Below are 14,269 nucleotides of genomic sequence, written 5' to 3'. Positions count from 1 at the left end.
ACCTTACTTTTACCCGGTGTTTGGCAGTCCATCTGCAATGCTACAATGCTGCTGGCTCCTAAAGAAGAAATGAAGGCAGATCCAGGGAAAGCAGCTGTTCAGTGCAGTCCAGGGGTGCAGAGGACGGGGTGCTGGTCCTGGGGAGCCAAAGGTCTCACTCTGATCCTTCAATCCTCATCACACAGCTCACAGGAGGCCACCCCACTCAGCACATCTTCCCTGAGATTGCAGCCCATGATCAGCATCCCTTGTGTTGAGTGAGAACAACAAAGGGCATCCCAGACAGTTAAGTGTTTACAGTCTGAATGTACCAAGTAGAAACCAAGACACAATGGAGGTGATGAGATGTCCCCGAATTCCACCCCTACTTTCAATTAAACAGCATTGCTCAGTAACAACCCTTGGAAAAAGAAATTTCTGAACAGTATTAGCATGCAGGACACGCTCACAAATACTTAGATTTATTTTTTTTTAAGACTAAAAATGACTGAAACTAAGAAAAGTTCAAGCAGCTCTTTCCCACTATATCCTTTATCAGTGGATAAAAATAGTCAACTTTGCTCTCGTGTTCTTGAAGCAACACCTTTTTTTCCTGCTTCCTGTAAATGCCTCTACTGATGCCGAAAAGTTACCAGCAGAGAAAAAAGTACCATCCATCCACTGAGACAACCAGATGTTCACTGTTCCAGCAAATGAAGCCAAATTACACCCTACTTCTACTTTTACACCTTATGCAGCACCCCAGCTGCACTGAACACATCTCTAAAACAAAATGAATTATTTAAAAACAGGAACTTTAGAGAAAAACACACCCGTGAGTCTCAAGCAATCTCAGCATTTGAAGCAGCTACATCTCACTGCAATTTGAGAGTTACCTAAAGCCATTCAGCCTTTGTGCCTGAATTTCCCCCTCTGGTTCAGTTCCCAGTTTTTAAGGCAAGTCTCTTTGCCCTGAGTGCTAACAAGTAAACTATTATTTATAGCTATTGCACCAATCACAGAAGGTCATTGTGCTAGAGGTAGTTTCTTATGTAAAACTCTTTTCGGATGGGGGGTGTGGGGGTGGGGAGAGAGCTGCGTTTCACCAAAACTGAACTGATAAGGAAAAAGAGACAGCACTGTTTACTCAGCAGCGCGTCGAAGCCTTTTAGCGCTGATACACAACTGAAAGTAGGTAGTTTAAAGCATGTTATGGTCCAATCTCGACTTCTTAATTCTAAATTAGAACTTGCAAGCGGCACTCTGATATAATTCAGTATTTATTTATTGTGGATTACAGATTACAGCAGAGCTGGAAAGAGTTTACAGTTAGATTCTCCTACAGACGTGCCTCCCAAACCAAAAAAAGGGTTTGCTCTCCCCAGCCTAGGAACACATAGTTGGCACCTCCTCCAGCAGAGAGCAGCTGGGCAGTTGCTACCATTTCTCATTCCACTCGCTATTACCAGCTATTAAATTATCCCAAGTTTCTTGTTCAAGCTCAAACTCTCGCAAAACAATTAAAAAATCACCAAGCTGTGGGTCACAGCATGTTGCCATTTTCCATTTGGTGCCTTTTGTTAGAGATGAGACACGCACACACGCATATACTTCTTCCTGGGTATTTTCTGGGTTTTTTTTCCTGTTTTTTCTTTTTTTTTTTTTCTTTTTTAAAAATCCACAGTTTTACATACAAAATAATGCCTGCACAAGAAAACAGTTCAAAGTCTGGCATGTTTTTAAGAAATGCAAACACAATTCCATTTTAAGGACTGTGGAAAGCACCCTAAAACCCAACGACACAAAGAGCCTCCCTGCTCAAAGCCTCCAACAACAACAAGGAAGTTTCTATCCCTGGCTCACAGTTTTGCTCCTTCCTTGCTAATAAAAAGCGTCTCTAGCACAACTGTGCTCTCCGATCACACGCCACGGGTGGGGAAGTGTTGATTTTACAGTTCCGTTTTGGGCAAGTCAGAAATCATATCCTTAGAGGTGGGGGAAATAAAAATAAAAGTAATCGGTCACATCCTCCACCTGAGCAAGCAGCTCCCACCGCACTTCAGCCGGTCGGTTACCTGTCTGAGACCCAGGAGGAAAGGCATTCTGCAGGCTCATCCTCCACGCCAGCACATGGGAAGGCAGGAATTTAAAGCCCCACAGCAACCATTTCTTCATCTGCTGTGGGCAGCCCGCTCCTCCGATCCTATTTAAACCAGGGCTTCCTCAGCTGGGAATGCTAAGTAAACAGGGTCCTGGGACACTGCACGCACTCGCTGGCTCCCCCTCCTCCTCCTCCCACTCCCTGTGACATATCTCAGACGCAGCCCGGCCGGGGTGTTTGCAAGAGGGAAATGACATCAGGTCGGGCAGTTTTGAAAAAAAACCCCAAAAAACAAAACAAAAAACCTACCCCAAAACAAAAAAAAAACTAAAACAACCCCCCTACACAAAAACACACACACACCCCCCCAACACAAACAAAAAAAATGCATCCACCAACCCCCCCCAAAAAAACGCCAAACAAACAAACAAAAAAGAAACCCAAAGCAAAAGGCAGCCCTGAGCCTTAAGACTGCTGTGCTGCTGGGTGATAGCAGGCAGGTCGCTGCAAACCTCCCTGTCAGGGAGCCCAGGTGGAGCAGAAGTGCAAAAGTGCTCTCCTCCCTGCTAAGGGATGCTGCAATGGAGGGCAGTCTATTAAAAATGTTGTCATGAGCCAACAGCGTGGTGATGATTAAATCTCGCTAAGCAAAAATAGACAGTTCATCTATTTCTGAGGAAAAAGCTAATTTTGATGTTGCCTGCTGGACAGCACTGGAGTCCTAGATGCCACCACCATGGTTTCTCCAAGTACCTCCAGACCCTGAGGACCTGGGTAGTCTTCACAGATCCAAAGCACTTCCCTGCCACCTTCTGCCTGCCACCACAGTTCCACTTTTTCTGACTCATAGCACTGTTCAACTCTCAGCCCCTGATAACAGCCGTCCCTCTAAAGAAACAGCAACAACTTCCCTGATTTCAGTAGGATCAGGATTGGACCCCTTCAGCATCAGACAGGTGATGGGAAGAGTTTCAAATCCACCTCTCCCCAAGGAAAATCTGACTAGCCCTGATGAAAGGTTTCTCATTCTACTTGAGCTCATTTCACATTTTCATGCCAAGGGGCAATTAAGCCTTATAAACAAATTCATCATCCGGTGCCCAGGATGGCATGTCTTGTTTGTCCTCCCCCAAGCAAGGAGTACAGCAAGTTCCACAGTGATGCAGAAGATGACACTGCAGAAGGTAATCTAAATTTAACTTCCTTTTCTACCTCCACTTTGAAAGTTCAGCAACCTCTTTTTTTGAGCTTCTCTTTAATCAGCAGCTGTCCTCGTCTGTCGGGGAGAGGGGGGCCTGGGACACCAGTGCCACTCCCATATGCCCCAGCAGCAGCTCCATAGATCTTTGACAGAGGACAAACTCCCCTGGCTTTTGACCTCTTTGGCTTTGGAGCCCAACAAATTAAAATAAATGACAAGGAAAGGAATATACTTTTTTGCATAGTGAGTTCACTGAATGCCTTTTTTAGAAGCAGTTTTATTAGTAATTTCAGTACTTCAGGAGAGAGAGAAATCACATTAAATTCTTGCAAATGCTAATTAGAAACAGGAGAAAAAATTAGAGAGGAAACTAAAAAAAAAGCAGAACAGACACCCCTTGCCACCCAACAGCTACACAGCTTTCAGCAGTGTCAGAAAAAGACACCCATTTTGCACATGCCTGAACCACTCAGTGACCACCACTGCTGCCTCCTCTCAGTCCAGCCCAAAGTGGTTTCCCAAATGAGAACCCCACTCTGTGTGTCCTCTCCACAACTGGGCTGTGAGACTACACAAAAGCATTACTTATTTTTACACCAACTTCAAGGCACCATCTAAAAATGCTGTTTAAGGGTAAGCACATCCCTGATTTCCCTAAGAGAAAACAAGCAACAAAGCAATTTCCTGGAGGATACAAAACATCTGAGTTAACTAGCATGAGCAAGGCAATGGGATTTTCCAGCTTTTGTGCTCTTGGTTCAAACTAACTGTCAACCTTTGCTTTTCCAATTCTATGGACAAACACCAGTGATATAAAAGGGCAGCTTTCTGTTTTAGTAATCTGTTCTGTGGCCTCGCACTGGCCTTTGAAACATCCGATTTTGGCTGTTGCTATCCAGAGCTCTGGACCAGGCAGATCCCAGGGCTGAGCTAATGCAGCAGTTTCTAAATCCCTACTGTCAGAAGAAATCTAACTTTAACCACCCGCCTCTTCCCCAGCACACACTCAAAAGGCAAAGCGTCATTCCAGATCCAAGACAAGTTGTGAAGGACTATCAAATGCAGTAACTTGGTGGAAAAGCAAAAGCATCCTAATTTATGTGTGAATTTAGCAATCCTGGAAGGACTGACACAAAAAAGGTGGTTTGCAAGCAGGCATTACCACATTTGACTGCAGCAGGAGCAGCCACCCTCTCCTGCAGTCCCTGAGTGACAGCAGCCAGTAACATGCTCCACAACCCTGCTATAGGTGACTACAGAAAAAACCCTGTAGAGGGATAGGGAAAAAAAAAAAAAAAAGAGCTGGACAAGGTAGCTCATACCCTTATAAAACACTGATTAATACCCTTAGAACCTCTGCAAAACACCTAGGTTCTCCTAATCATTGCAATTGCTTTGTATGTACCAACTGGTATCCTTTACCCCTTCCTCTTTTTTTAAGTTCGTAAATTCTTGCCCCAAAGCTCTGCCTGGTGGCAGTGAGTTTCATAGACAGGGTTGTGAACAAATAGTTTCTTTCATCAGGAATGAATTCACCACCTTCTAATTTGACTTTCATATTATTAGCAGGTGGGAACAGAAGTCCTCATCCATCTTCTCACCCATTCATTACTCTGTACCTGTTAGCTATCTTCTTATAAAAGATATCAATCTTCCCTATCCTCTTAATGTAAAATCTTATCCCAAAGCCTTCAGCTGCTTCTTGTCCATTTCCAAAACCCTTCTAATTTTCCACTGCTCTCTGCTTGGGGGAAGCGAGAGCTGAAATAATAATTATTTTAATGAAAGCAAGAGCAGCTCTAAGGCAGGCTCAGCATGGGTTCATTTCCTTTATACAAACCTGGAATTTAAGATCTGCAAAGGCTACACAAGAGTGTGTCTATCCAAGATATTATGACAAAACAAACACAAATTTTGTGTGTTTGTTCACACAGTTCCTCAGCAGATGACTCTCTTGAGGCCTCTGAAAAGTCAGGACTAATGTCAGGACAGATTATGGCATCTACATTACTTTCCAAATTTGCTTGTTTAGGCGTCCACCAACCATCCTTTTTTGGCATGTCAGCATGGATCCCACCACAGAAAAATGGTGAGCAAGTTTCTACTGGAAAAGAGGGAGTAGAGGCCTCCAGGCATTACCAGTCTACGATACTGCTCCAGATCATGCCATCTGCCCCAAATACGATGTCCAGCAAAGGATGGGGCTCAGTACTTTCACAGGCCAACACACTGTGCCTCATGACCTCAGATATAATGTGCAAGTGAAACACACGATGGCAGTTGTTTGGGCCATTTCAGAGTTGCTTTCTATGTTTGATGAGAGATGCTTGCAAGCAGGTCTGATAACCAAGCAAGGTATAGTACTCATTTTGATACACCCTGAGGAGATCCAGTTGTGATAACACGATTGCAACAAAAATTGATGTTGTGCACCTCAAATCTGTCAGGCTTGAAGCATGAGGCTGCTCTCAGTTGCTCCACTATTACAGTCCTAGGCAGAGAGAGGTTTTGAACAGTAAATACAGATGATGTGTACTATCCTCTGTTTAAACTTTAATACCACAGTTCTGTAGCTACATGCACAGGTTGACCATAAAGTTGGAACAATTATATCTAATTATTCTTTCATTTTCCCCAGTGCAATCTGTTATTTTCCTGTTGATAAGAGGAGTGTTTCTGGAGCACCATTTTTGTTAGTCAGCCTGCAGCTCTGGGTGCTAGGACTGAGACTTCATAAATCTGGCACGCACTCAAAACACAGTGTGAAAGAAGCAACCTCAATAAAGGTGACTTTACCTTTCCCCATCCTGGAGATGGTTTGGGGAAGAAAGAATAGAAAAAGGAAAGAAACATACAGAAAGGTGTAAAAGCAGATCTCTGTTTCTCTAGAAGAAGACAATATCCAGGAACAACAAGCTCCATCTGCCTTGACAGCAAACATTCTAAAGGGACTAGTTTGCTGGCACAACTAGCATGAGACACTGGGAGATAACCAGTGCTGGAACAGCAATGCAATGCTAAATCTGCCTACAAACTATTTCTGCCCACCTGTGTACTTGTAGATCCCTACAAAGTGAAGGGCAACTTCCCCACCCCAATGATAGCACTACAAGAACATGATGACTTCCCAGTGTGAGGACCAGGTGTCCTGGGTTCATGTAACATACAGCATTGGCACTGCCTACCAAGAATGCCATCAACAAATTCCAGAGGACCAAGAAGAAGAGGTCAGGCTGGTAACTTCCCAGTACCTGCAGGACCTAGAATATCTACTCTTTTGCTCAGGGGACAAGTGGCCCAAAACAAACCTTTCATTCTGTCTAGTATTACTGTATTGTTTAGGAGTGGGGTAAAGTGGGTCTCCCAATCCACATGCACTTCAACTACAAAACAAGAACACTGGAGTCACTGCATTTACTATTTTTCAGGCCAAACTGTCTTAATTTTTGTTGCAGAAAGCAAAGAATAATTTTAGGAAAAGACACCATATCTATTGGAACCAGCGTGTGAGTTAGCACTGCAACCACTCTGATGGATCAATAAGTTTTAATGTGCAACAAAGCACAAGGGCTTGCAGTGGTAAGAAACTGTGCCTCTTCCCCTCAGGCCATCACTTCTGTCAGCTCAGTGATTCAAAAGTGCAAAAAACTCTTGCAGCTTAGTAAGTTAAGCAAATAGGGACAGTGCATTCCAACCTCACTGCTGTTACCTTTCTTTCTCTCTGAGTAACTGGTTGACCAGGGAGGATGAGACTGCACTTCAAAATATTCTCAGTGTTACCAAGAGCCCCAACAGCAACAGCTCATGCTTGATTCCAAATGACTCTCAATTCCAGCTGTATCCCAAACAGCAATTGTCAGCCAAGCAGGCAACTACAAATATGTGCCACATCTCCACCCAAATGCCACGTGTAAGCTCTGAACTCAAGTAGTGTGCACCACAGAGGGAGCCACTACCCACTCCATCATCTGCTATTTCAGTGAGAGCTTGCCCTCTTCTTCACTGCTCCTTTGAGGGTGAAGAAATGCCAACAGTAAAGCACTTCCCTTTGCACTTTCGTACAGCAAGCAATCCTTCCTCTGAAGCTGCCTTTTGTATTAAGTTATGCTAAGGGCACTCAAGGAAAGGGCAGGGAGCAGACAAGGGGTGGTTGTGGAGGACATACCCAAGAGGAGTCCTCTCCAACACCCATCTGACAGAGGAGATAAAAGCAACCACATCCAGGCTGTTCAGACACTCCTACCCACTCTACTGTTCAGCTGATGGAGGAGTGGTAGCAAACAAAAGGCCAGGCTCTTCTCTGAGACCAAAATAGTTTTTTCTAAGTGTAGCTTGAGATTTCCAGCCCTTAGCGACATTGTTCCCACTGCTGTTTCCCCATGCAGCAGAAAATGATAGCCAGAGGTCCAGTGTGCCTTTCTTCACAGCAACAGAGCTGCGGCCAAGGCAGTGCAACTGTAATGCCAAAGTCTGTGTGAATCATCCACTTTTGTGTGACCACTCTAACACCCACACCTGCCATCCAAGCCCAGGGGTGTTAAAAACCTTCAAAGTCCTTCATCACTGAGGCACAGAGGGACTAAAGGCTTGAAAGTGCCCTACTGGGAAGTGATGCTAAGTGCTCAAAGAAGATAGGGTTGATTCTGCCCCTTTAGCATTCCCAGGTTTTGGGGCACCTGAAATGCCCAAATGAAGATGTCAGGCTTCACTTTTAGTCTGAAGTGGGTAATGAAGTCATGGTAAAGCCTACTCAGCTTTCTTCTAAGCCTGCTGGGAGGGGGAGAAGGAGGAGGGAGTGGAGAGTTCAGCTGTTAAATATTTGAAGAGACTGCCACAGTGTATCCGGGGTGGTACAGGGACACCAACTTGGCTCCTTGCTTTTTGGCACTACAGCTCTTGTCTTCCTGATGCCCATGTATGCAAACAGGACTGGTAATGGCTCAAGAGGAGACTATCTGCTCCAGACAGGGAAGAAGGCAGAGTCTGCAGACAGTAACAGGATCCTAAGCACAGAATTAAGACGGTAAGCGTCTGTTCTAGTTTTAGAGTCTTGCACCATGCGGGTACCAAAAATACAGCCTGTGTGTGCCCTTTGGTCACATCATCACAGACATACATTGTCCCAGAGATGCTTACCAGCACAACCTTGATGGAGAACTTGGATGCCCTACTCTTACAAGTGCTATTTGATTTCTTTACACATGACAGCAACTCACTATTTTTAGTGCTCATCTCATGGCTGCTTGGCGTTTCCCTTGGGCCTTACTTACCCTTGCTTCACAGCTTTGGTGCCAGCTCCCACGAAGCATTTTTTTGATGCCAGAAGGGATCATGCCAAGTCTGTCTGTGTTGATGCCAAAATGGCAGCTGGCTTTACTGTTGAGACAGGATTTGCCAAAACTAACAACACTATTGCTGGGGTGGCTAGAACTGACTTTAAGGTTTTCATCTTCCTTAGTCTTCTATTGCCTCTAGATTCCATGGGATAACGCCGCTCTAAATACCTTCTGGGGTCCTAGAAGATGGATTTTTTCATCATAGACAATTATACAGCAGACAGTCTTAGCTTAGAGATCCTAGAAGAGAAGGATACTTTTATACATGAAGCAATTATCTGGGATGCAGCACTGCTGCTGCTGGGCCCAACTACACAGGCCAAGGCCTGCTGCAGATAAGGCAGGGCATGAACTCTCAGAGCCTGCAAATGTGTTTATAAAGAACCTACCACAAAACCAGACAATCTGTTGAAGATAAGGGTGGCAAAGCGATTTACCAAGATATACCTACAACAGAAGTCTGAAGTGCACAAGAAGGTCAGGGATCAGCTAAATTGCATTACATTACCATGGGCAAGAAGATAAAATCCAAGCAAGTTAATTGCCCTTTGCCCCTTTTGCACTTTCACAAAGTGCCACTGTGTGAAAAGCCAATATTCAGATAAAATTCAGTCTCACACATGATGCACAGACATGTTGGTTATGGGAAACACCCACCGAGATAGGAACAGACAGCAGATGTGATAGACAATCACATGTGCAGATGCCTGTGATTTTAAGTGATGGTACCCCTGTAAATTACAAAGTAATTTGATGTCAACCTCTGCTGCTTTTCTTATAAATCTAAAACCCACACCTTGCTCAGAAACAGTGGTGTCAAATGGGCACCTGATAGACCAAAGACATTCAGCTCTTGCTTCAGGAACCAAGCATTGGTTGACCTGACAAAAGGTAAACAACTGGTTAAAAAGGCTTTGTCATGAGGTAAGACTTTGCTGGGAGGATCTGTTATGCATATAGTCTGGTCAGATCTCTGTTAAGTTTGTTGGCCTTTCCTGAGCGTAAGTTTACATCTTGAAGAAGTTTAGAAAAGCTCCCTCCCCTCAAATCCCAGCAGTCTTGTTTTCTGCAGCTTGTTTTACAAGAAAGAGGTTCTTTCATTAAGTTTGATAATTACATTTCTCCAGCAAAACACCACTTCTACATGGCTTGACCCCTTCTTTGGAAGAACAGATTTTCTGGGAAAACCTTCAGAAAAAAAAAAAAAAACCAAAACCAAAAACCAAAACCAAAAACATCAGCAGCCACCTCTTTTTGAGCATACTGCCAAGTGTTACGTTTTGGTGATGTTACACTGCAGAGCAATATTGCATAGGCTGAGGCAAATGTCCTTAAATTGCTCTCTAGATATGTACATCCTCCAGAACTTTCCTATTATCCCTGGACTTTTCCTTCCAGGCCCTGCTGTGCTACCTACATCTCCACTGATAAACTGATTCTGGTTTGCAGGAGACTGTGTTTGCAGTACTAAAACTACAAACAATTGCTTTAACTGAATCTTCTTCCTCTTAGAAAATACATGTGTATCACAATATCGTATTCCCAAAATTAAAAGTCTCCCAATTAACCCAATGGGCTGTGCAATATCTGAGTTTTACAGGACTTCTGTTAGCAGAAACACAAACTCATTCTTACAGCCCCAAGTGGGCTGAGGCTTGGAGTTTGGCACAGGCATGAGGAAAGCCCCTCCACACAGCGTGGTGGTCTGACTAGCAGAAAGACAGATTTCTCTTCCAAAACGAAGGACACTGAATATCACATTTCTTCATACAACCAAAATGAAGAATGGAAGGAAATCACAAGTTTAACTATTAAGAAAGCTCAATATCACAAGCATTTAGAAGATCACGGCAAAACAGTATTAAAGACATCACTTTTAAATCTCTCGACAAAACTCTATGAGAGCTATTCAGTCTTAACTCCACTGCTAAAAACTTCCTTAAAAATGCAACTTGATGGAAAAACACTTCAGAAAACCTCATTTTAAACAAAAGATTGTCTTTTCTAACTTGAATTACTGCATTGCTTATGATCTCTCCAAGTACTTGGAATTAAAAAAATGAGTAAACAAAAGTAAGGAATAGATCAGCATTGTGGATGGTTAAGGGCAGATTCAAGCTGAGTTCACCTTTATCTGTGAAAGAGAATAAAATATAGAATACCTTAAAGCCTAATCTCTCTCCTGTTACAGTATGGGTTCTGTTTTGACTGACATCTTTACCAGGAAAACAAGAAAAGTCCCCCAAAAGGCCACCCACTTTGCTGCTCTGCCAACCACAGAGCAGATGTTTTGAGGGGGCCCTGAGAAAACATGGTGTCCATGGAGCAGAGCTGACAGATGGAGCTTTCCAGGTGCAGATGAAACTGGCTCAAACCAAGCACACAGGGCAAAAACTTCAGCGCCTCCCATCACCAGCTTCACCATCCTGCTTCATTTTCCCTATCCACAGCACGGGGATGGCACCTGAGGTACTAGAACCACTGGACTCGGAATGAATTTACTGCTGTTCTTTCTAAGCCTGGCAGAAGTGCCAGCGGCTGCCCGGGCATTTCCCGGCGGGCTCGGCTCAGCCAGAGGCCGCCCCGGGAAGCCCGCGGTTATGTAAGGAACAGGCGGCTGGGAGGAAGCGATGTCCCGGTGTCGCGTTTCAGCACCGGCCCTGGCATTACGCAGTTTGCACTTTGCTAAAGCATTAAAGGCACTGGTGGCACCTGGAATCACAGCCAGTTTCTAAATTTTAGTGACAAACCTGCTGGCCAGGCGGCTTTGCCCTTTCAAGGGCAGATACCTCCAACACCCTGTGGTCCCGCTCACCTTCCTTCCTTGTATCTGCAGGGTTTTCCCCTTAGGTGCACGACTGTGCAAAAGCTTATTTCAGACAGTTCAGTAATTAAAAACTTAATTCAGTTTTATTTTGGGAAGAGAGGTTGATAACCATAGCCTGCCTTTATGGGCATTATCTCATCCAAACTGCCATATTTTCCATTAATGCTTGTTATTCTGCTAGAAGATAAGGTGAATGCTCCCCTGGCTGTGCAGAACAGGAGGACCAGATGATCCACACAGTTTTACCTCTTTCATGCACTTCTCTGCAGCAAGGCTGCAGGAAAAGAGATAAGGTCAAGCACTTGCTTTCTCCTTGCTCAGGCCAGGCTCCCAGACATGCGTGTGCTCTAGATCACAAAACCAGTGACCTTTTACTACTGCAAACATTGCTTCTTTTGGAATTCTCCCATAGCATAAACCAAATGGCCTGTATGAATCAGTATTAAAAAATCAAAACAGATCCAAACCTGATTGACATCCTACCTTTTTACAGGAAAGTAGTGTTAATTAGAGTGACCACAGTAAAACAGTAAATTAAAAAAAAAAAAAAAAAAAAAAAAACCTACAGAAAAACACCACAACAAACCCCCAGCCAGCAAAACCTCTTCATCAAAAGGTGAACAATATACATCACTCTCACCACTGAGAAAGCTCACTGCCCTGTGGGTGACTGTTGAATGAAGAAACTCTAAGACAAGAAAATATTTTCAATTTCTAGAAATACTCACTTCTGACACATCACAGGCTCCTACAGTAGTATTTTTCCCCTGAAGAGAGTAGTTTGGGGAGTAGAAATTCTGAACATCTCCTCTGGAGCACCAGGACACCAAAACCCTAATTTCCTGTCAACAAGTGAGAAAACTAACCACCAATTCAATTTCAGAGACCCAGCCTGCACCTTGCGAAGTCATTAGACCATTGAAAAGACATCTTCCAGGAAAAAATACATAAAGAACTTAGGGACAGACAGCAACATTTGTGAGCAGGATTTAGTTACAGATTTAATTACAGACTGACCATCAGACTTGTCCTCCTTTCAGCACGTGTTTCTTAACACAGGCTTCAAAAGTCAGGGCTGTCTGAAAATCAGAGGCAAACCCAGAGGCACCAGGCTGTCAAACTGCTCTGGGAACGATTTGCTGCACCCAAAGCATCAACATTTCTCTAACCTATTCTTAAGGCAACTGCAATCATTAGTGTACCCCCTGCCTCAACAGGGGATGTACTCCTGTGCTTGATGCCCCTTAAACATAAGGATGTTCTTTCCCATTAACATTAACTCAGGCTTTAGTGCAAGATAAGGCAGTAATTTTTTCTTCTCCACTAAAAACAAGATGACTGATCATAGTGATCTTCCTAACTTAGCTCACCTGGAAAATTGTTCCATTCCTCTATAAGCTGCTTCCAGAAGACAGAAGAAGTCTTTATTTCCTAGACTACAAGGATAAAATAATGGTTTTACTGGTTTTCTCAGTCTGAAACTTAAACCCATCTTAAAATGTGGGATCCAAAATGAAGCATATCACTTACTAGCGTGGAGTATTACAAAATACCTGCGTAGGACAATTCTACACTGTTAAAGATTTGGTGAGTTTTTTACTGAAAGAACTGCATTCAATTTCTGGTCTAAAATCCCAGACTATTTCACTTTTTCCATTGCTAAATACTCTGCATTTTTACTTGAGGAAAAGTGAAATAGACTTCAGGCTATTTCTTCAACCTGTTCTCCTGTTTTAAAAAACACACACAAACTTCTGCATCTCAAGTGTTTTCTCCCAAACTGCTGGCACAGAGAAAGAACAAACCCCTCCCAGGATCCCAGTCACCACCACAGACACTCCTCAGCAAATATTCCTCACTTAATGGACCCTTCCTGAACACAGATCCTCACTGAGTATCCCATAACCAATGTGCTGCCTCACTCAGGCTGGGCTGTAAAACATCCATTGAATTCACCAAATTAAATTCATCAGCTTCCTCCCATGAGGTTGTTCCTGATAAATCCACACTGCTCATTTCCTGTTGCCTTAGAGATGCTTATAAAACCTTCAGGGATTTATTTTAATACTTCAATAGAGACTGAAGCACTTCACAATTTTCTAACTTTTTCTTATTTTTTTCCTTTAATCTGACCTCCTATACATTTAGTATTCCTTTTCAAATGTGCAGATTTACAACCAGGAGTTTGTACACTGTTTGGGGGTCTTTTCCCTCAAGAACCAAAAGAACTGCAAACCCTTTCAGTCTGTATCAGTTACTGAATTATCGTACACTCATTTCATTAATTAAATTTTAGATCAATACCTTTCTGTTTCTTTTTTTATATCTAACACTGTTTTGCAGAACCCTTTACCAAGGCTTTGTGTGTTCCTTACTAGCTGCAATATAATTTTTACCCTAAAGGTAAATGATAAAATCAGTAAAATCTAAAAACTGTCCCTTCAGTTGTAGATGGCTGGATTTAGTAGATGGTTTTAAGATCAGCAAAATATAATGTAATAAATTTCAGAATATCTTTAAATGCAGGTCTGGCATGAGAAAGAAAAATGTTAAGAACTTTTACCACATATATCCCATCTTTGGAAAGAATTCAGAATAAACTGACAGCATGGTTTTATCTTTTAAACGTGTCAACACACAGTGGACTGTCTATTGCAGTCTGAGCTCACACTGACTTCAAGTCACCACAAGGAAAAATAATTGACCATCAAAAATGTCCCAAAATTCTTGGGAAATCCAAAGCCAAACAAAATCAAAAAAGCTAAAGTCATCTTTTGTAAATGTAAAAATATTAGTGAAATGGAACTTTTATCTGCCAAAGCAAG

The 14,269-nt window shown here is 43.1% G+C and overlaps 1 protein-coding gene across 7 annotated transcripts in view; it reads right to left on the bottom strand.

The window, feature by feature from the left end:
• Positions 1 to 14,269, bottom strand: part of WBP1L (WW domain binding protein 1 like) — a 59,372-nt gene that overhangs the window by 22,360 nt on the left and 22,743 nt on the right. The window contains exons 1-2 of one of the 7 annotated variants that reach the window (XM_038140455.1): positions 2,834 to 11,982; positions 2,055 to 2,182 (exon numbers count right to left, since the gene is read on the bottom strand). The exons of 3 other annotated variants lie outside the window; for them this stretch is intronic. In XM_038140455.1, the coding sequence (XP_037996383.1) occupies positions 2,055 to 2,182; positions 2,834 to 2,928 (223 nt within the window). In that variant the 5' untranslated portion in view covers positions 2,929 to 11,982. Of the gene's footprint in view, positions 1 to 7; positions 805 to 2,054; positions 2,318 to 2,833; positions 11,983 to 12,172; positions 13,910 to 14,269 lie in introns of those variants that run through there. 3 more of the 7 variants (XM_038140460.1, XM_038140458.1, XM_038140461.1) reach the window with 3 other exon arrangements.

This window comes from Motacilla alba, chromosome 6 (genome assembly GCF_015832195.1).
Source record: "Motacilla alba alba isolate MOTALB_02 chromosome 6, Motacilla_alba_V1.0_pri, whole genome shotgun sequence".
Classification (NCBI taxonomy): domain Eukaryota; kingdom Metazoa; phylum Chordata; class Aves; order Passeriformes; family Motacillidae; genus Motacilla; species Motacilla alba.
The sequence above is the reverse complement of the archived record's forward strand: the minus strand, read 5'-3'. Positions and strand labels throughout refer to the sequence as shown.